Genomic DNA, 21,135 nt, shown 5'->3' with positions numbered 1-21,135 from the left:
TAAAACCATTCGTGTACAGTGACCAAAGCAAATATTTATATTAGTACATAGAGAAATAAAATACATGTGACTAACACGTGATATAAAGAAGAATTAAAAGAATAAATTTAATTCATGATATTAAGCATGAAGGGCAACGGCTATGGGGCCAAAGTGTAAGCTGTTTCGCTTCTGCATGTAAACTTTCGTAAAATCTTTTAAGATGATTCCACGTGTCCCAAAAAATTCAAATGAACCAGAAGAGAATCTTTTAACGCAGGAACTCGTTCACACCGTCGTAGATAACTGAAATGAGTACAAATTCGACGGATACTTCTTTTTAACTACCAACGGTTGCCTATACAGAGCCAACTGCAGCCCTTTGAGAGTTCTACAAATCTTTTGAGAGATGTTCTTTGAAATCTTTCAGAGATTGTCTGTCTGGTTTTTTCTGTTGATCTTACTCATGCAACTTTCCCAGAAAGATCTCTTCTTTCTCTCGCCTGTATATCCTTTGTTTCTCCGGTGTACTTTTTTCTTTGTCTACCCTTTTCTTTTACTCTACCCCTGTTTGGTTTCTAAAAATTCAATGAAGAACTACTGAAATAAGAAGACGAAAACGAAACGATGCAACTTTTCTTCTTCCTTTTTTCCCCTCATTTGTTCTCTGTTTTGTTGGGGACCAAATAGAAGTTATAAGTATAGGTTTCAAGATTTGTGGTTTTTACTAGGTTTCGTTTCTGCAGAGCTTCTTTGTTTCTCTGTGTTTCTTTTGACTGCCTAATTTTCTCGAATTCGTGTCTGGAAGTGTTTCTGCCGGGTAAAGTTTTGAAATTATGAAGATTCGTGCCTAATTTGGTGGGAATGCTTTATAATTTGCATTGGTCATCTTCTTCTTCTCAGGGGGAGGGACGAATTCTACTAACATGAAAAAACAAAGTCCATTGAAGGCTGCAAAAGCTTTTACATCACGTGCAGCGAATGTTGCTATTGATGAGTCTCACTTCGCAGAATTAGAATGGATAAATGACATTTTAGAATTGATCCATCGAAGATGGAGTCCGAGGTTCCTCTTAACTTATCTTCAAAATATTGCTCCTGAAGCCTCTAAATATGGTATGAGATAATGAAAAGATACAATTTTTTTGTTTACTGTTTAAGCCCATCAATTTTTGTATTAAATTTTAATTTTCTGTGCTCACATTTTCTTGTTGGAAGTTAAAGCTCTTTTAGTTTGTCTACCTTTACTAATCGTTTTAGTTTTTCAATGGAAATTTTTTAAATATCGCTGAATCAATTCCTTGCATTACAATATTTCAGGAATCTGCAAGATTATTCTCCCAATAGATGCTTCTGTTCCAGCCAGTGTGGTACTGATGAAAGAACTTAGGAACTTTAAGTTCGAAACTGTAGTGCAACCTTTCCGGGTTGCTAAATGGGATGTGAATGATAAGATCTCATTTTATAGAAGAGGAAGGTGACTTCCACATGATAGTACTGACAGTAAATTAAGCATATAGTGAGATATTTGATGGTAGTACTATTCATTTTGTATGAGCAATATGGTTTTCTTTTTTCATTTCCAGGCAATATACCTACCGTGAGTTCGAAAAGATGGCAAAAGAGTTCTCGCATCGATTGGTTCATGGAAAGAAAGAAACCGTTGAATATGGAGTCAATGTTGATGGCATTGCCTTTTCATGTGATCCTAGGGATCAGCTTGGGAAGAGCAAATGGAACTTTGAAGGTTTTATACTCCACATTTGAAACAAAATGCCTAATTTCTTTACCAAAACTTTGATCAATGTGATGACTGATTTTGAGACTTAAAATGTTATCCTTTGAATACTGCTTTCTCTGTTGTATTCTGTCATCTATTTTATGATTCATATTATAATTTGATTCTTTGATTGCAGAATCTGTCAAGGCTTCGCAAGTCCGTTTTGCGTTTGGTTGGAAGAGTTATTCCTGTATGCTGACTTTTTTTCAATATATGTTATTAGAGCTTTTATTTTAATATATGGACATGAATCCAGGGAATAATGGATCCAATGCTTTTCATTGGAATGCAATTTGGTATGTTTGCATGGCACGTGGAAGATCACTATCTGTACAGGTAAAAAACCATACTTCAACTGTTTTCAAAACTGTGTTCATGTATTAAATATGTCGTAACCAAAACTTTCCTTCTCAGCATTAACTATCATCACTCTGGTGCACCCAAAACTTGGTATGGAGTTCCTGGTCATGCAGCTCCGCAGTTTGAAAGGGTAGTCCATGATCATGTTTACTCCTCAGATATCATATCGTCGAGTGGAGATCAGGATGGTGCTTTTGAACTGCTTTCCGAAAAGACCACAATGTTTCTTCCAAGTTTTTTGCTACAACATCATGTACCTGTCTACAAGGCTGTGCAGGTGCCAGGGGAGTTTTTCATTACCTTTCCTAGAGCATATCATGCAGGATTTAGCCATGGTAAACCTCTCTCTCTCTCTCTCTCTCTCTCTCTCTGTACTTGCTTGCCAGTAGTGGTCACCTTAATCACTTTTCTGTTAAATTTCAGGTTTTAATTGTGGAGAGGCAGTAAACTTTGCAACTGCAGATTGGTTTCCAATGGGGGAATTGGCCAGTCAATGATATGCTCTTCTCAAGAAGATTCCAATAATATCATACGAGGAACTCCTCTGTAATGAAGCAATGCTTTTACTCATGTCTTCGGAACAAGACAAATCTGGTGATTCATCCACAGATGTAGTCTCACAGCGTGCTGTCAATATTTCTTTTGTACGCCTCAAAAGGCAGCATAAGCAGGCGCTTCATCGCATAAAACGATCAACTGCTTCTTCCCCACATGCTGAAGGACCTCTTATGCGGCCTTTGCAAGCGCGACTATTAGTTGGCATACAATATGTGCATTGTAACGCCCCATACCCGGGTAGGTTGGAGAATTACTACCTATCACTTATAAACATGTCTCTCAACACATCTAAAAAAAAATCTCCAAAAACTTTATAAGCAAAATCAATCTCATATCTTCTAAATAAACACCTTACAAACTTCGCAAAGTCATTACTGCAATAATAATAAACCAAGAGGGTCCACAATCTCCCGGTATTCATAACATACCAAACTGATAATTTCATAAGTCCTACTAAACCAAAAACATAATTAAATCTAAAATACATCAAATCTAAAATACATCAGAATTCCTTCTCTTAACATCCTCTCCTCAGCTTAATCATGCTCACAATTCCTAATCCAGGTCCTTAGTTGGACTCTCCACATCATCTAAAAATATTATGAAGATAAGGGGGTGAGTTATCAACAACTTAGTAAGCAAATGACATATGCTAGCGTGCAAATATGAGCATTTACAAAGTACAGTATGTAGAACAAAATATTTTCTAGAGTTATCATGCAGAACAAAACATGTTTTCAAAAGTAACAGAGCGATGGTTTTAAGACAAGTAAAACCCAGAGTACTTTGGCATAACATAACCTGAGCATCATCATCACATCCAAACAGAGCATCTTGCAAAGAAGAGATCATGTTTCACCCCCGTGGTAGGGTTGTGCTATCCCCGGTGGCCAAACCGGGCAGAGACAGAGGTGAAATATTTCCCTTATTCTTCTCGGAGTCCCGAGTGTGCACACAGGAAAGACCACAATAAAACCACTTTGTTTCCAAAGTAGGTGCACTCAGAGACAGAGAAGTTGGTACCAACCTAAACAGAGCAGAGCAGAGACAGAGTCAGATACAAAATCAGTACACCATGCCAAAGGTTTTCAGATGCCATATCAAAATAAAACAAAGTACCAAAATATAATCATATCATTTTCACATACTGAAAACAAAAGTCGGAGTATTTTTCTAAATCAATGCACAATTTTTCAGATTCTCAATATCGCTCTTTCTCAAATTTCAGAGACAACATGACAAAATTTAGCTCATGTCTACACAATGCATGTTAGAAAATATTTTCCCTTTTTCGTACAGATTTCATGAGTAGTGCAAATAAGAGACCGAGGTTGGTTTTTCCCAAGTTCTCATTTCATCACAAAATATGCAAAGTTTTTAGAAAGTCAACCTCAGTCTCAATAATTCATGTAAAACCTAGTATAGGAATCCCACTTACTTGACTCCTGCAGCGTATTATCTATGCCTTGAAAATGACCTCTGTCAGTCTCGTCACCTATTCATAAAAATAATATATATCAACTTAGTATTAAAGACCAACAACACAATTTCGATCTAAAAAAAGTTAAGGCCCAAATTCTAAACCATATTTCAGTGAATTTAACTCAACTCAAACAGCCATACAAAATCTGGACAGCCCACATTTCAACCCAAAATACAATATACCAACTTCAATATTGACCTATACACCCACCAAAACCAACGTCCACTCATATAATCAATAAATCAAACCCAATTCAACAGCCCATAATTCCAAGCAAACACCAACAACTCAACCAAAACAGCACTACACATCAAATGTTTTTCTCCGTTTACAACTCCACATAAAGAAAATCCAACACTTCTAAATGTTAATTGGCACCCAACAAGACTCACTACTATTTATTTCTAAAGCACAAATCCAACAAATCAAATTCTATTCTTCTTACACACGTAAACAGCTGACTAAGAAAGTTTACAACAATATCTTATACCTAGCGTCGTGTGGTGATCGGTTAAAGAAAGTAGCGACGCAACACTATGTAGAAATGAAAATAATTACCTGTGATTTAGTGAGAAAGTCAGAATTTTATTTCTTCAAGAGAGAAAAATTACCCAACTAAGTGAATAACTTACAATTGGAGGCTCAACGGTTATGAGAAACCGAGTAGAACAACGTAATCACGGCACTACAACAAACACGAAGACGCACGGGAAAATCCACCAAAACCACGGACTGCACTTCAAAAAAAATTATATTCAATAGCCATTTCGTGTAAGAGGAAGAGAGATGTGAAATCTTAGAGAGGAAAAGAGAAAATAGGAGATTTACCAACTGGAGAAGCTCTCGGCAATCCAAGTCTGAGATTTGTTTTACCCAAAACTGCAGCGCCAACAAATACTGAACAATAGAGGGACGCGAGAGATAGAGACACACTAATCTGCAAGGAATTAAGAGTGTAGAGAGGCAAGAAGTCGAAACTGAAACAACGTGTGAAGAGAAAGGGATACAGGGAGAGAAAAACAAGGGAAGAAGTAACCAACAAGAGGAGAAATCAGAAAGGAAACTGATGAAAAAGAGATTCTCACCAAACGGCATCGAATCTAGTTCTCCAATAAAGGCTAGGCCGTGTTCACGGGACTGGGCCTCACATCACTGGGTCTTACATGCAACTTCTGCAACTCTGATCCTTTATGCCTCTTCCATGGTATGACTACACTTTTTTTAAATGGAGTATGCAGAACTCTATTCAAATACTGTATCTAGCGTTACCCATAAAATTTAGGATCGAGAACAAGCTTCTCATTTATTATTCAACTCATGTGTTTAAATCATTTATTCAATCAAGTGTTTTAAGAACTTTATACATGAGATTGTTGTGCTAATACCTCCCTATTCATTGCTGAGATTAATTTCTTTATTGTTCATGTGGACACGATAGGCCATAGGGTGACCACCGAAAAATTAGCAATGGAAGATGCAGCCAAAATATTTGAGCAAGAAGAAGAAATGTTTTCGGGTCTTCAAAATTAAAGTTTGTTGTATTGAGGATGGATCTGATCTAAGTTTTGTTCAATGCAGTAGTACTCATATTCTTATTCCACTTTCCATATATATATATATATGTATATATGTATATATGTATTATTTTATTATTGTAAAAGAAAAAAAAATGTATCACTTCATTGTGTACGTGGCTGTGTTTTTATTGGTGTGGAAATTAAAAACAGAACCACCACCAGCATGAAAAAGAAGAAATGCCATGGTTAACAGAAAACACTTGGACCAATCATTTTTCTTATAATAAGATGTTTTTTAACTTTTAAAACGACATTTAATTAAAATTATTTTAAAAAAACTAACTCCTCATGTCTTTGATTGATTAGTCCACTAGCTTGTTTGTCGTGATAGATTAAAAAAAATGATAAAAAGGTACTTAATTTGCACAAGATAGGCTATAGGGTGACCACCAATCAAAATTTCCTTCATAATTTTCCTTGTTCACTAATTAATGGCACAAAACGAACCTTTGAGATTACCTAGGGGAAGAACCATTACTATAAAAAGGCAGGTTCTCTTGATACCTATTAAATGCGAGAAACTTCCACATTTCTGCTTCAAATGTGGGTGCATTATCCACGAGGAAGCAAGTTGCAAGGGGAATGGTGAGGAGGAGGTTCAGTTTGGTGCTTGGATGAAGGCTGGGGTGAGAGCAAAGTACCCAAAACAAGGAGAGAGTAGAAGAAGTCCGATTAGAAATGGAGTTAACAATGAGAGAGGTGAACCAGCTGTAATAATGAAGGTGAAGGAGGGACTGCAAGAGCAGAATGAAGTTCAGGGAGAGGTAGAGTTACAGTCAGGAATCAAGGTAGGAAGGGAGGTAAGTCAAGAGGCAAGGGAAATTGAAAGGGAGGGTAGTTTGTTGGTTTCTCCACCAGCAAATAAGGGAGCGAAGGAAAATATAAAAGAGAGTCAAGAACTTTTAAGTGAAGAAGGGAAGGAAAAGAGGAATTTACTGAGAGAGGAAGTTTTGATGAGGGGGGAGGGAAACTCTAAAGGAACCTGGAAGAGAAGAGCAAGAAAACAAGGTGGCATAACTATTTCCCATAGTGTGTCAAGCCTTTCTAAGAGACTATTTAGCCCTGTTGGTGAAGGGAAGGAGGAGGATAGGGGGAGGAAGAGGTTAAAAAGTACCTGTTGTGAGGTGCATGAAGAATCACAAACATTGGTGGAGGCTGGTGGATAGCCCCACCAATCATTATGAAAACTCTTAGTTGGAATTGCCGAGGGCTTGGCAACCCTCGGTCAGTTCAAGACCTTTGCCAAATGGTAAAGGAATAGAGGCCAAATGTGATATTCCTCATGGAGACGAAGTTGAGGAGTGGGAAATGTGATAGAATTAAAAGAAGAGTGAGGAGTGAGGGCTACTTTGTGGTGGAACCTGAGGGAAGGAAAGGAGGATTAATGTTACTTTGGGATCAGTCCACGAAAGTGGAAATTCAAAACTATTCCAATAGACACATTAATGCTTGGATTACAAATGAAGAAAATGCTTGGATTACAAATGAAGAAGGGAATGAGAGATGGTTGTTGACAGGCTTCTATGGACAGCCTGAAACCAGACTGAGGGCAGAAGCTTGGCAGTTGTTGGTATCTTTGAGACCAATAGATGAGGTTGGTTGGTGCGTGGTGGGAGATTTCATTGAAGTTCTGACACATGATGAAAAAAAGGGTAAACCAAGACAAGAGAAACAAATGGGCAGTTTTAGAGAAGCATTGGAGAGGGGAGGTCTACTTGACTTGGGCTGGAGGGGCGATAAATTTACCTGGAGCAATAGGCATGGGGATGAGACCTTTACTAAGGAGAGGCTTGATAGAACAATAGCTAATCTAAGGTGGAAAATGATGTTTAAGGAAGGGTGGGTGGAGGTTCTTGTAGCTAGGTGCTCAGACCATAGACCCATCTTATTATGTATGAACCAGAAAAATACCAATGTATGGAAGAGGAAGAGGCTGTTCAGATATGAGGCTAGATGGTCTTTGGAGGAAGATTGTGAGGAAGTTATAAAAAGAGCTTGGCAAGTGAGAACAACATGGAGGGACACAGGCATGGCATTGCAAATGCTACTGGAAGATAGTAGAAGAGCTTTTCAAAGATGGAGTAGGCAGATTGTTCAAGATAAGGGGAGAGCTCTAAAGGAAAAAACAAAAATGCTTAAAAAATTACAAGAAGATGAAGGGTGTCACAATATGGTGGAGATAAAGAAAATTCAAGAGGAGATAGGGACCTATCTTGAGATGGAGGACTTGAAGTGGAGGCAAAGGGCAAAGATGGATTGGTACAATCAAAGGGATCGAAATACTAAGTTCTTCCATAGTTGTGCAAACCACAGAAGGAAAAAGAATATGATTAAGCAGATTTTTCACCTGAGAAGGTTGAAATGGTTTTCAACAATTATTTTCTGAATCTTTTCACCTCCTCAGACCCGAGTGTTGAGGATATTGAAGATTGCTTAAGGGAGGTGGAACCTTATGTGACAAAAGATATGAACAATTGCTTGACTAAAACTTTTACTACAGGAGAGGTCAAGGAAGCTCTTAAGCAAATGGCTCCATTGAAATCACCTGGTCCAGATGGATTTGGACCATGTTTCTATCAAAAGCACTGGCATGTAGTAGGTGACGAAGTGTGCAAAGCAGTCCTGTCATGGCTCAATGGTAATGCTCTAATTCCCTCTATGAATTATACTTTTATTGCACTCATTCCTAAGGTTAAAGATCCTAAAACGGCCAATGACTATAGGCCAATAAGCCTTTGTAATGTTGCTTATAAGATCATGTCAAAAGTCTATGCAATTAGGTTGAAAAAATTTATGAATGCAGTAATTTCACCCAACCAAAGTGTCTTTTTTCCTGGAAGATTGATTATTGATAATATAATGGTGGCATATGAGGTGTTTCATTCTATGAAAGCAAGGAAAAAAGGCAAAGTAGAAAATATGGCTATCAAATTAGATATGTCTAAAGCTTATGATAGGATTGAATGGTGTTATCTAGAGGCTGTCATGGGGAAGTTGGGTTTTGCAAAAAATGGATTGAACTCATTATGAAATGTGTTTCAACTGTGAGCAATTCTGTTTTAATCAATGGAAGCCCTGGGTCAAGGTTCTATCCTATGAGAGGCTTGAGACAGGGTGACCCATTGTCTCCATACGTTTTTATTTTGTGTGCTGAAGGGCTCAGTGCAGTGCTAAATCGGTCAGAAATGAAGGGTAACACAAAAGGAGTAACTGTAGCAAGAAGTGGAACTCGTGTAAACCATTTACTTTTTTACAGATGACTGCATTTTGTTTGGAAGAGGTTTAGCAGGTGAGTGGGTAAAAATCCAAGAATTATTACTGAAATATGAAAAAGCATCTAGGCTGTTTTTGAATAAGGAGAAAACAATAGTTTTTTTCAGTTCTAACTCAAGGGTTGAAGAAAAAAGGAAGATCTTGGAGTTAGGAGGCTCGGTTATGAAAGGCAGCTATAAAAATATTTGGGTTTGCCCCCTGTAGTGGGGAAATCCAAGTACAATACATTTAGATGTATACAGGAAAGGGTGTGGAAGAAGATTAGTAATTGGAAAAACTCATTTCTGTCTTCAACAGGTAAGGAGGTTTTGATCAAGACAGTATTACAAGCAATCCCAACATATACTATGAGTGTGTTTAAACTCCCAAAGCATCTGTGCAAGGAATTAAACTCACTAATGGCAAATTTCTGGTGGGGCAACCAGTCTAACAGTAGCAGAATTCATTGGTGCAGTTGGGAAAAACTTGGAAAATCAAAACGGAGGGGAGGTTTGGGATTCAGAGACCTTAAGAGCTTCAATGTGGCTTTGTTGGCCAAACAAGGATGGAGGTTCTTACAGAATCTAGGGAGTATGGCAGCCAAGATTTCCAAGGAAAAATTCTTCAATTCAGTCTCTTTGCTTGAAGCTAAGTTGGGATATAGACCCTCATTTATATAGAGGAGTGTATGGGGGGAGCTTTGAAGTTGTTAAAAGAAGGTTTAAGGTGGAGAGTTGGGAATGGGAGTAGCATAAGGATATAGGGGCAGAAATGGCTTCAAACACCCTCATCTTACTGTGTGCAATCTCCTTGCTCGATACTAGATGAAGAATCAAAAGTCAGTGAGTTGATCTCTGAAGGAAAATGGGATGTGCAGTTGATAGAAAGGATATTCAACCAAGAAGAAGTGGAGCAGATCTGTAGTATCCCAATTAGCAAGCTAACTTCAGAAGATAAAATGATATGGGGAGGTACCAAGAAGGGACAATTTTCTGTCAGCAGTGCATACCAGATGGAAATAAACAGGAAAGAAGCAATGAAGGGTGAAAGTTCAAAGGGCAGAGAAGGGGATACTTGTTGGAAGGAAATATGGGGATTAAATATTCCAGGGAAGGTCAAACTTTTTATGTGGAGAGCTACAAAGGAGTTATTAGCAATTAGAAATAACTTGTCTTTGAGGAAAATAACATAAAGTTCAAAATGCCCAATTTGCAAGAATGATGATGAATCAGTGATGCATGCAATTTGGTTCTGTCCAGCAGCAACAGATGTTTGGTCAGAATCAACCAATGTTATATAGAAGTGGAGTTTAAATGAACTGATTTATTAGAATTATGGGACATATTGGTGGAGAAGGTAAGCAGAGATGTTTTAGAGGAGATAGCCATGGTTATGAGGAACATTTGGCTAAGAAGAAATGAGTTCATCTTTGATGAAGTTTTTAAAAGTCCAAGCTAAGTGATAAAAACAGCTAGAGATGAGTTAAGAGTGTTCCAACTAGTTCAACAGAATGCAAGACATATCCCATTTCCAAGATCAGAAAGGGGGGTTGTTCAGTGAAGTAGACCAAGAGAGTCATTTTCTAAAGCAAATTGGGATGTAGCAGTGTCCAAAAAAGATAGAAAGGTGGGGCTTGGGGTGGTTATTAGAGATGAGGAAGGGGAGATTTTGGTTGCTGCAAGAGAACAAAAGAATTTCTTGACAGATTCTGCAACAGCTGAAAGTCTTGCACTTTGGAAAGCCATGGAAGTGTGTAGAGAGCTCAATTTCATTAGAGTTTTATTCGAAGGTGATACTCAAGTCATAGTGAATGCTGTCAATAAAGGAGAAAAGGATTTTTCCTCCTATGGGGGGTAGTCGAAGATGCAAAAAAGTTGTTAAAAGTTATAGAGAACTGAAGTGTTAATTTTGTTTATAGGGAAGCAAATGAGGCAGTTCATGTTTTAGCTTAAGAAGCTTTATTTTTACCTCCTGAAATAGTTTGGATTGAAGAGATTCCTAATTGTATTAGGAGTATCATCTGTAAGGAGAAATCTTGTAATGAGGTTATAGTTCAATGAATGAATACAGAGGATTCATTTTCAAAAAAAAAAAAAAAAAGAGATTACCTTGCATGTTAGAATTGTTTTATCAGGATAAGGTTTTGGATCCAATTCTTGTTATAATTGATTCGTTTATTGAACGACACTTACCTCATAGCCAATTTAAATTTTGTAGAGTTTTTACATACTTGAATTCCAGGGCTTAGAGTAGGAAAAATACAGATGTATAAAGAGAGTTCCACTAAAATCTAACGAGACACATTTTAACACAAGTAATGGTAAATATAGTTGTAGGGTGTAGAAGATTCAAGTATTAATTTTTTTAAAAAAGGTATGGTCCATCATTAAAATTTAAAAAATTATTTTTTTATATGAGTCTAGATTTACCTATTATTTTAAAAGAAATCCGCGTAACTCGTACACTGTCTTATATGAGTAATGGTAAGGGTAAGTAATGGTAGATAATCACACTCAACAACTGAAGATTTGTTTGAGAAATAGGGTATGGATTCAAAGAAGGTGACATCAGTACTTGTGAAATAACGTCTAAGAACAGGACTATAGAAGCGATAGCCTTTTTGAGTCTGGGAATAACCAACAAAGAAACATTTGGTAGCACGTGGATCAAGCTTATCAAAGCTTGGGCCAAGGTTATGAACATAGCAAACACATCCAAAGATTTTTTGAGAGAGAGAAAAAGATGGAGAGGAAGGGAACAAGATAGAGAAAGGAGAGGAATCATTGATGACTGATGAATGCATACGATTCATACGCTGACACACAATAAGAACACCATCACTCCAATTCTTTGGTGTAATTCGAATGTTAGCATAATGAGTGTAAATGTAACACGGGGCATTTTGTTTGGAAATGTACAGAAGTATAAAAGGAAGAATTTGGAAGGGAAAGTCATCAGAAGTGCGTGGTTGATTCATTGTAGAGGTGGGATTTTGCCTCGATTATTGGTTCTTCTTGTCCTATCTTGTTTTCCATTTTATCTGTTTTCTCTGAGTTAACCCCGAACACAGATCAAAATACAGTATTTTTTTTATTGCTAAGGCAAATTCAGTGGAACTTTGATATAGGAGTTGGGGGTCTTTGTCGAGTAATTAGGTCCTTGTTTGACAGATTTTGTGGCTATACTCGGCCAAAATCATTGATTCTTCTAGAGTTCGCAAGTTGTGAAGTTTTACTGCACTTCATCTCTTTGACAGATTGTGCGCACAAAGTTTTGTTGCCTTCTGGCACACACCAGGTTATATTTTTCAACCGTCTAGGTTGCACACATTGTAACGCCCCAAACCCAGTTGGCCTGGAGAATTACTACCTGTCACTTAAGAACATGTTTTCCAACACAACTAAAATAAAACTCCAAAACTTTATTAGCAAAACTCAATCTCAAGTACTCTAAATAACCACATTGAAACTCTACAAAGTTATTACTGCAGCAAAATAAGCTAAGGAGTCCAAAATCTCCCGGTAGTCATAACAAACCAAACTAATAACTTCAAAAGTCTTACTAAACCCAAGCCCAAGATATAATTAAATCTAAAAGACATAAGACATTAGAATTCCTTCTTCTAACATCCTTTCTCAGCTTAATCATGATCACTAATCTAATCCAGATCCTCAGTTGGACTCTGCACATCATCTGAAAAATATTATGAAGATAGGGAGTGAGTTATCAACAACTCAGTAAGCAGAAATCATATGCTAGCGTGTAAACATGAGCATTTACAAAGTAGAGCATGCAGAACAAAATATTTTCCAAAGTTATCATGCAGAACAGAACATATTTTCAAAAGTAACAGAGCGATGGTTTTAAGACAAGTAAAACTCATAGTGCTTTGGCATAACATAAACTGAGTATCATCATCAGATCAAAACAGAGCATCAAACAGAGCAGAGACCATGTTTCACCCCCGTGGTAGGGTTGTGCTAACCCCGGTGGCCAAACCAGGCAGAGACAGAGGTGAAATCTTTCCTTTATTCTTCTCGGAGCCCCGAGTGTGCACACAGGAAAGACCACAATAAAACCACTTTGTTTCCAAAGTGGGTGCACTCAGAGACAGAGAAGTTGGTACCAACCCAAACAGAGCAGAGCATAACAGAGCAGAGCAGAGCAAAGCAGAGACAGAGTTAGATACGAAAACCAGTACACCATGCCAAAGGTTTTCAGATGTTATATCAAAATATCAAAACAGAATCAGATAGTTTACACACACTGAACACAAAAGCCAGAATATCTTTTCAAATAAATGCACAACTTTTCATATTCTCAATATCGCTCATTTTTCAGATTTCAGAAATCACATGACAGAATTTAGCTCATGTCTACATAATGCATGTCAGAACATATTTTTCTCTTTTTCGTACAGATTTCATGAGTATGCAAATAAACGACTGAGGTTGGTTTTTGTTTTTTCCCAAGTTCTCATTTCACCACAAAAATATGCAAAGTTTTCAGAAAATCAACCTCAGTCTCAAATAATTCGTGTAAGGCCTAGCATAGGAACCCCGCTTACCTGACTCCTGCAGCGCATTATCTATGACTTGAATACGGTCTCTATCCGTCTCGTCACCTATTCATAAAAATAATATAAACTAAATATTAAAGTCCAACAACACAAAATTGGTCTTAGACAACTTAATACCCAATTTATAGACCATAATTCAGTAAGTTTAATCAAACTCAATCAGCCAAATAATAATCCGGACAGCCCACACTTCGACCCACAGTATTCTATACCAATCTCAATATTGTCAAATACAAGCATCAAAACCAATGTCAACTCAAATTCCAATAACTCACACTTATTCCTACAGTTCGCAGTCCCAAACAATTACTAACAATTTAATCAGGACGACACTACACACTACTCTCTCTCCGTTCACAACTCCACAACAGGAAAAAATATCTCAACACTTCTAGATGTTAAAAGGCCCCAACAAACCCTTCTAAACATTTCCAAAACATCAAACCAATAATCCAAAAATATATCATCACTTCCTAAAAATCATCAATATTCACTATGACGAACGTCAAACTCAAAACACCAATATTTAAACCCGAAACAGCTAACAAATTTCATAGCATAAACCAATCTCACACAAACAACTCCATCATCCAATCTAACCGATCCCCTTACTCCTCAGACTCAGTCCGGCACCACCAATAAATTAACAGTAAATATGAATTAGAGCATAAATACATTTAAATCTCAAAAGTTCTTTGGGAAAAATACTTACAATGCTATAATATAATTTTTGAGAGATCACGGAGGTGCTAGAAGTGGCAACGCAGCAACAAAACAGTGCCAAAAGCACTGTGGCCGTGGGTCTCAAAAACCCACTTTTGAACGGGTGTAAACGAAGACCCGAGATTGATAGGGTAGGGCTTAGGGATGTCGGTGAAGCTAGTGGTGGTGGTGGTTGGTCGTGGGTGGCGGCGCAATAGGCGGTTGAAGTGCAAAAATACCCAAAACGGAAATGTTGATGGTGGGGCTTCACCGGTGACAGATCGGAGGTGAGGTTGGGTCCATTGGGTTGCTAGAAGGTCGATGATGATGTGGTGAGAAGACGGTGGCGCAGCGGCGCAAGGAGTGCCGCGGCTTGGTGATACAAGGGGGTGGTCGCTAGTGGCTGGGAAGGACAGTGGGCCGGGCGGTGTCGCGCACGACAGTGCGAGGCGGCGGGGCTGGGAGGAAGAAGAAACGGACGGAGAGAGAAAGGGGGACAGTCGTGCGGCGCGCGGGTGAGGAGAGGAGAAAAAGAAAAGAAAAAGAAGGAGAAGAAAAAAAAAGAAGAAAAAGAAAAGAGGAAAGAGAAAATGTAGGGAAAGAAATGAGGTCCAATCCTCATATCTTGGGTCACAAAAACGATCCAACGGAAACGATTTTAACACAGCAAGTAAAATAAAATAATTCAAACGCAGTGATTAAAAATGAAAACAAATAATTAAACCCCACAACAAGTTAATTTAATTTGAGAAGAAATTTAAACGCATAAAAATAAATAAATTTAGAGAAAGCACTTCAAAAATAATTTTTGTAAATTAAAAATCATAAAAATAACACAACTAAAAATCCAATAATTTTAAAACAAGAGAATAAATTTTAAATTAATAACAAATAATCTTTTAATTAAAAAATACACTAAAATACGGGGTGTTACACACATTGCTAGTTGAATATTATCTGAGGAATAGGGTATATGTCAAAAGTCAAATTTATTCTTCTATTCTCCAAAATAAATGTAAATTTTTTACAGAGCTATGTATGTCTTAAATTTTTTACTCATCTAACCCTCCCTTATTAGATGGTCGATGGTATTATACATGCAGTTGTTGTATATGTTAATTGTTTGATTCAATGAATTTTTGTTTCGGCCTAAAGTTTATCTTACGGAATTTAATAATCTATTAAGGCACCCGTTTGGAACATAGATTGAACTGAGATGAAATTGAGATTTAATAATCAGTTCAATCTAATTTGAAACTAAGTTTAACATTTAAAAAATCAATTCTCAAATCACTAAATTCATTTCAATTCAAAACATATTTACACTTAGGACCCACAATTTTTTTTCAACTCAATATCTTTTTACACGCGGGACCTATAATATTTTTCAACCTCCCATATATACATCTAAATACATATAAACTCATCTTAAATGAGCTTCACAAAATTCACTCTACCATCTCAATTCACTATTATTTATAAAGAACTCAACTCAACTTAACGGATCTTAGAGCCAGAGGCCACTGTAAACCGTAAAATTCTGAGAATTTGGCTCGTTTGTTTTTGCAGATGAGATGGTTGAGATTAAAGTTAAAAAGTTGAATTAAATATTATTAGAATATAAAGTATTGTTTGAAAAAGTTAAATTATTTATTCTATTTTGTATTAAAAGATAAAAAATTATAATAATTAGATGAGATAAGATGATATGATATGTTTTCTAAAAACAAACGAGGCATAGCGTCAAAGTTTCGTTTACAACTATCCAACGATTTGGTTTTATAAAACCAATTCTTTGCTTCCATGAGTTCCATCTTACAAAAAACTTACAAAAAATTATACTCTGGCCCCACTCATTTCAAAGGTTTCAAACCGGAACCAACTGTACTGAAAGTCCGAAACCTAGACAGAAAATCGAAGTAGACGATGCAGCAGAGAAAATTAGCATCTGGGAGACCTTCTGGGACAGATGACACTGATTTTTCCTATCGGATGGTCGTTGATTCACGTAAATCCTGCACAAACCTTCCTTAAGGCTTCTAACAATGAGCATTATTGTTCTTCACTATGGCTTTTCTGTGTAAATAAAGAATAAACTAGATTTAATCTTCTTTGGATCTTAGGGTATGAGAAGGTAGCTTCAGGGAAGTCTCGTCAGTCGTCTCTCCTCTCTGATTTTCACCCAGGTTCAGTACTCCCTCTCGATGTTTGTTTTCTACATCCCATTACCAATTGTAGTAAAGTTTTATTTTTCTGTATGTATTAAGGGCTTATGCACGTGATAGATAGTAGCTCCTAAATTTCGAAGAAACTTGATAGGTACAAGCGCCAAGATCCTCTGCTCACGGTGTAGAGGGACCTTCTCTCAATTCACAGTATTGAGAAGACCAAGGTTTTATTGATAACAATTTGCATAAAAACTTTCAACAAGTTCCACGGTTTGTTATAAACCATTTACATCAAATGAAATAATGGTTGAATAGAGAAAGAATACCAACAAGGAAATAAAATGATCTAGCGTAAGGAAAAGAAACATCTAACAAGGAAATAAAATATCCACCAACATGGAAATAAAATATTGGAGATGCATCTTGCCAATTCAAGCTACATAGTCGGTCAGCTGCACATTCAGTCTGGTAGCCCTCATGCTCCTACGTAGCGTTGCTTCTTGTGAAATCGTATCATTTGCCCCCCCTGTGAGAGTAACCTTGTCCTCAAGGTTAAATGTGGGAAACTGCTCCTTAACAGTCGAGAGCGGTTCCCAGGTGACATCTTCAGCTGGTAAACTATTCCAGCGAATCAATACATCCTGCACCCACCCACTAGCACTCTGGACCCAGCGCGAACCCAAGACTGCTTCAGGTTGTATCAAGGGTAACCCATCCTCAGCATAAGGAGGCAGAGTGGGTTGTACAACGGTGGTGTCCCCAAGACGACGCTTCAAGATGGATACATGAAAGACAGTATGGATCTTAGCATCAGGAGGCAATTGGAGGCGATAAGCTACGATGTCGATATGCACTAGAACTTGATAAGGCCCAAAAAACTTGCTTGCGAGCTTCTGGTATGGACGCTTAAGAACAGAGTGTTGACGGTAAGGCTGCAATTTCAAATAGACCCAATCCCCCACGTTAAATACTTCATCTCGACGGCCTTTATCAGCTTGTTGTTTCATCTGGTTGCGAGTCATAGCCAAATTAGTCTTGAGTTGACGGAGAATGCCATCGCGAGCGATTAGAGCACTGTCAACTTCGACTATGGCAGTGGAACCTGGTACATAAGCATTCAGAATGGGAGGTGGGCGGCCATACAGTGCTTCAAATGGGGTCATCTTTATAGAACTGTGGAAAGAGGTGTTATATGAGAATTCGGCCCATGCGAGAAAAGCTTCCCACCATTTCGGCGTCGCATGTACAAAACATCGAAGATACTGCTCTAAGCAACGGTTTATAACTTTGGTTTGGCTGTCAGTTTCCGGATGATAGGCGGAGCGAGTGCGCATCGTTGTGCCCTGTAAATGGAAGAGCTCGTGCTAAAAATGACTCATGAAGATGCGGTCACGGCCGCTGACAATGGAAAATGGAAGACCATGGAGTTTGACCACAATCTGGATGAATGCATTGGCAACATCTCGAGCCGTATAAGGATGGGCCAGTGCAATAAAATGGGCAAATTTAGTGAGCTGATCAACGACCACGAAAATGGAATTCTTACCGGCTAATTTAGGGTGGCCACTGATAAAATCCATGGACACATCAATCCACACCCCGGATGGAATTGGCAATGGCTTGAGTAAACCGCCTGGCTGGCGTGTGTCATATTTGTTCCGTTGGCAAGAATAGCACTACTGGATGTGGAGTTTAACATCTTTTTTCATGCCTCTCCAATGAAAGAGCAAGGAAAGCCGCTTGTAAGTGCGCAGAACGCTTGAATGCCCACCAACGGCACTATCATGAAATTCACGTAAAAAAGACATTTTGATGGTCGGAGCCTCAGTAACTAAGACGCGACCCTCTCGCATGATGCACCCATTTTTCAAACTGTACCCAGCAATAGAGAGTGGGTCTGCATGCAGTTTACGTTCCAGAGGACCCAAAACAACATCCTTTTTCGTAGCTTCCCGTAATTCATCCCATATCTCCCATATCGGTCCAGAGATGGCAACCAATTCATGGTCTAAGCCACTACGTGAAAGGGCATTGGCCACTCCATTTTCCCTCCCAGGTTTGTAGAAGATCTCATAATCAAAGCCCAAAAGCTTAGCAACCCACTTTTGTTGCTCTAGGGCGGTGATGCGATGTTCCAAGAGATAACGAAGGCTTTTTTGGTCGGTGCAAATTTCGAATCTTCTTCCTAAAAGGTATGGTCACCAAGATTTGACGGCCTCCAAAACCACGAGCATCTCCTTCTCATAGGTGGACCAAGACTTCTTTGCGAGGCCAATAGCTTTGCTAAGGAAAGCAATCGGTCGACCGTTTTGGGAGAGCACTGCACCCACGCCTAAACCGGAAGCATCATTTTAATCATGAAGTCTTCAGAGAAATTAGGAAGAGCCAAAACAAGGGTAGTCGTCATAGCGGACTTCAAGGAAGCAAAAGCACGTTCAGCGTCGTCACTCCACGCGAATTGCGCTTTCCGTAATAACTGGGTCAATGGTCATGCAATGAGGCCATAATTTTGCGCGAATTTGCGGTAGTATCTTGTGAGACCGAGAAACCCCCGTAGTGTAGTGATTTTTTTGGTTGAGGCCAACGAAGCAACGCATCAATTTTACGAGAATCCACTCGCACGCCTGCCGGAGTAATAATGTGGCCGAGGTATTCCACCTCCTGTTGGCCAAAAATACACTTGGATGGTTTGATGTAAAAGGAATGCTCGACCAATATCCCAAGAGTAGTCCGAAGATGCAATAGATGATTTGGCCAAGATTTACTGAAAATCAAAATATCATCAAAAAATACAAGAATAAAGTGACATAAATGCACCTTAAAAATTGAATTCATGGTAGCTTGAAATGTTGACGGCGCATTGCATAGCCCAAAGGACATCACCAAATACTCAAAGTGTCCATGGTGCGTGCGAAATGCCGTCTTATGGATATCATCCAGATGAACCCGAATTTGATGGTAGCCCACCTTGAGATCCAATTTAGAAAAATACGTTGCGCCAAATAATTCATCAAGCATATCCTCGATAGTAGGAATTGGAAAACGGTCCTTGATAGTCGCCTCATTCAAGGCGCGCGCGATAATCAGTACAAGAGCGCCAAGTACCATCTTTTTTCTTAACCAACAAGACTGGCGACGAGAAGGGGCTAGTACTGGGGCAGATCAGTCCTGTAGACAACATCTCCTCCACTTGGCGTTCAATTTCATTTTTCTGAAAGTGGGCATATCGATGAGGCGTTAATAGATGCGGATTCATTCTTCAGCAAAATGCGATGGTCAAACATACGTGAGGGCGGTAAGTCATGTGGAGTCGTTAACACCTGCTGGTGTTCTAATAAAATAGCTTGAATTTTGGGGGCTAAATTTGGAGGGGAATCCACTTGGAGTGCGGAATCACTCTCAATCACAGCCAAGCAAAATAGTTCAGCCCCGTGCTTCCATTCCTGCAACAAAGAATTAACGTCTACAACCAAGGAAGGACCCATTGGTTCGGCCTGAATAACAAATTTGCGAGTGCCAATAGTAAATTCCATAGAGCGACGGGCATAATCATGAACCACACATCCCAAGCCTTCCAACCATTGATAGCCCAAAACAAGATCCAAACCCCGAATAGGTAAGGCAAATAATGTTGTCTCAAAAGAAAACCCTTGAATGCAAATAGGTACCTTCTCATACTTGGCTTGACAGGCGAGTTTTTCCCCACTAGCAACTCGGACGTAAAATGGAGTGATTGGTGTAACGACGAGGTTTAGACAATTAACCACTGCTTGATCAATAAAGTTATGGCTAGATCCTCCATCGGTCAATGCATGAATTTCCTGACGGTTAACCATAGCACGGACCCGAATAGTACGATTGCCTAGACTTCCTAACAATGCATGGAGAGAAATAAGGGGTTCTGGTGGCGTATCAGTAGGCGATGGTTCTTCCTCATGAATCTCTTCCACGAAAAGTGGGTTATCAGCCTCGATGAAGCATGACTGAGCTTGACAGCAATGTCCAGGAATAAATTTCTCGTCACAGTTAAAACAGAGATTTTTCTCGCATCAAATTCGCATCTCGTCGAATGTTAAACGTTTCACTGCATTAACACGTAAAGGCTTAGCAGTGGGCAACGGAGTAGTGGAATTGGTGGGGCTCGAAACGCCCACACGGCGAGTGTTGGAGGGAACACTGCCAGACGATTTGTGGATCCGCTGTAGTTTCTCATCCTTGCGTTTGGCCACATCGATAGCACTCTTCAATCCCTTGGGCCGAAACATACGAACCCAATTGCGATGTCTTCCTTTAAACCGCCCATAAAAGCGCCTAACAATGCTTTCTTTGGCTATCCAGTCACCCTATTAGCCAGTCGTTTAAATTCTTGTTGATATTCACGAAAAGTACCCTTTTGTTTAATTTTGCTAAGCGCCTCATCATAGTCTTTGAAATCCGTAGGTCCAAAGCGGCGCAAAATGCCATTCTCAAATTTCTGCCATGAGATGGTTTTCCCGTCATGAGAACAGGTATACCATTGCCACCATTGGTTGGCTTCACCCTCCAGATGGTAGGAAGCGAGCATCACCTTCTTCTTGCCCTGAATTTCCTGAGTAGTAAAATATTGCTTAGCACGGTCAAGCCAAACCGTGGGATCCTCACCTGCAAAACGAGGACAATCAAGCTTCACGCGAGAATGCATGCGCAAAGCCTTGTCT

General features: G+C 38.9%; 1 protein-coding gene, 1 long non-coding RNA gene and 1 pseudogene across 2 annotated transcripts in view; 2 read left to right on the top strand and 1 right to left on the bottom strand.

The window, feature by feature from the left end:
• The first annotated feature begins 905 nt into the window (after positions 1–905).
• Positions 906–2,881, top strand: LOC121267184 (annotated as a pseudogene).
• A 3,349-nt stretch (positions 2,882–6,230) lies between these two features.
• Positions 6,231–16,786, bottom strand: LOC121267395. Its single transcript, XR_005940981.1, has 3 exons — positions 16,583–16,786; positions 16,150–16,152; positions 6,231–6,241 (listed from the first exon to the last, which is right to left on the bottom strand). It is a non-coding gene; the product is annotated as an uncharacterized LOC121267395 (long non-coding RNA).
• Positions 16,197–21,135, top strand: part of LOC121267394 — a 16,067-nt gene continuing 11,128 nt past the window's right edge. The window contains exons 1-2 of the mRNA XM_041171260.1: positions 16,197–16,278; positions 16,394–16,427. Of these exons, the coding sequence (XP_041027194.1) occupies positions 16,197–16,278; positions 16,394–16,427 (116 nt within the window). The remainder of the gene's footprint in view (positions 16,279–16,393; positions 16,428–21,135) is intronic.

This window comes from Juglans microcarpa x Juglans regia, chromosome 5S (genome assembly GCF_004785595.1).
Source record: "Juglans microcarpa x Juglans regia isolate MS1-56 chromosome 5S, Jm3101_v1.0, whole genome shotgun sequence".
In the NCBI taxonomy this organism is placed as follows: domain Eukaryota; kingdom Viridiplantae; phylum Streptophyta; class Magnoliopsida; order Fagales; family Juglandaceae; genus Juglans; species Juglans microcarpa x Juglans regia.
The sequence above is the reverse complement of the archived record's forward strand: the minus strand, read 5'-3'. Positions and strand labels throughout refer to the sequence as shown.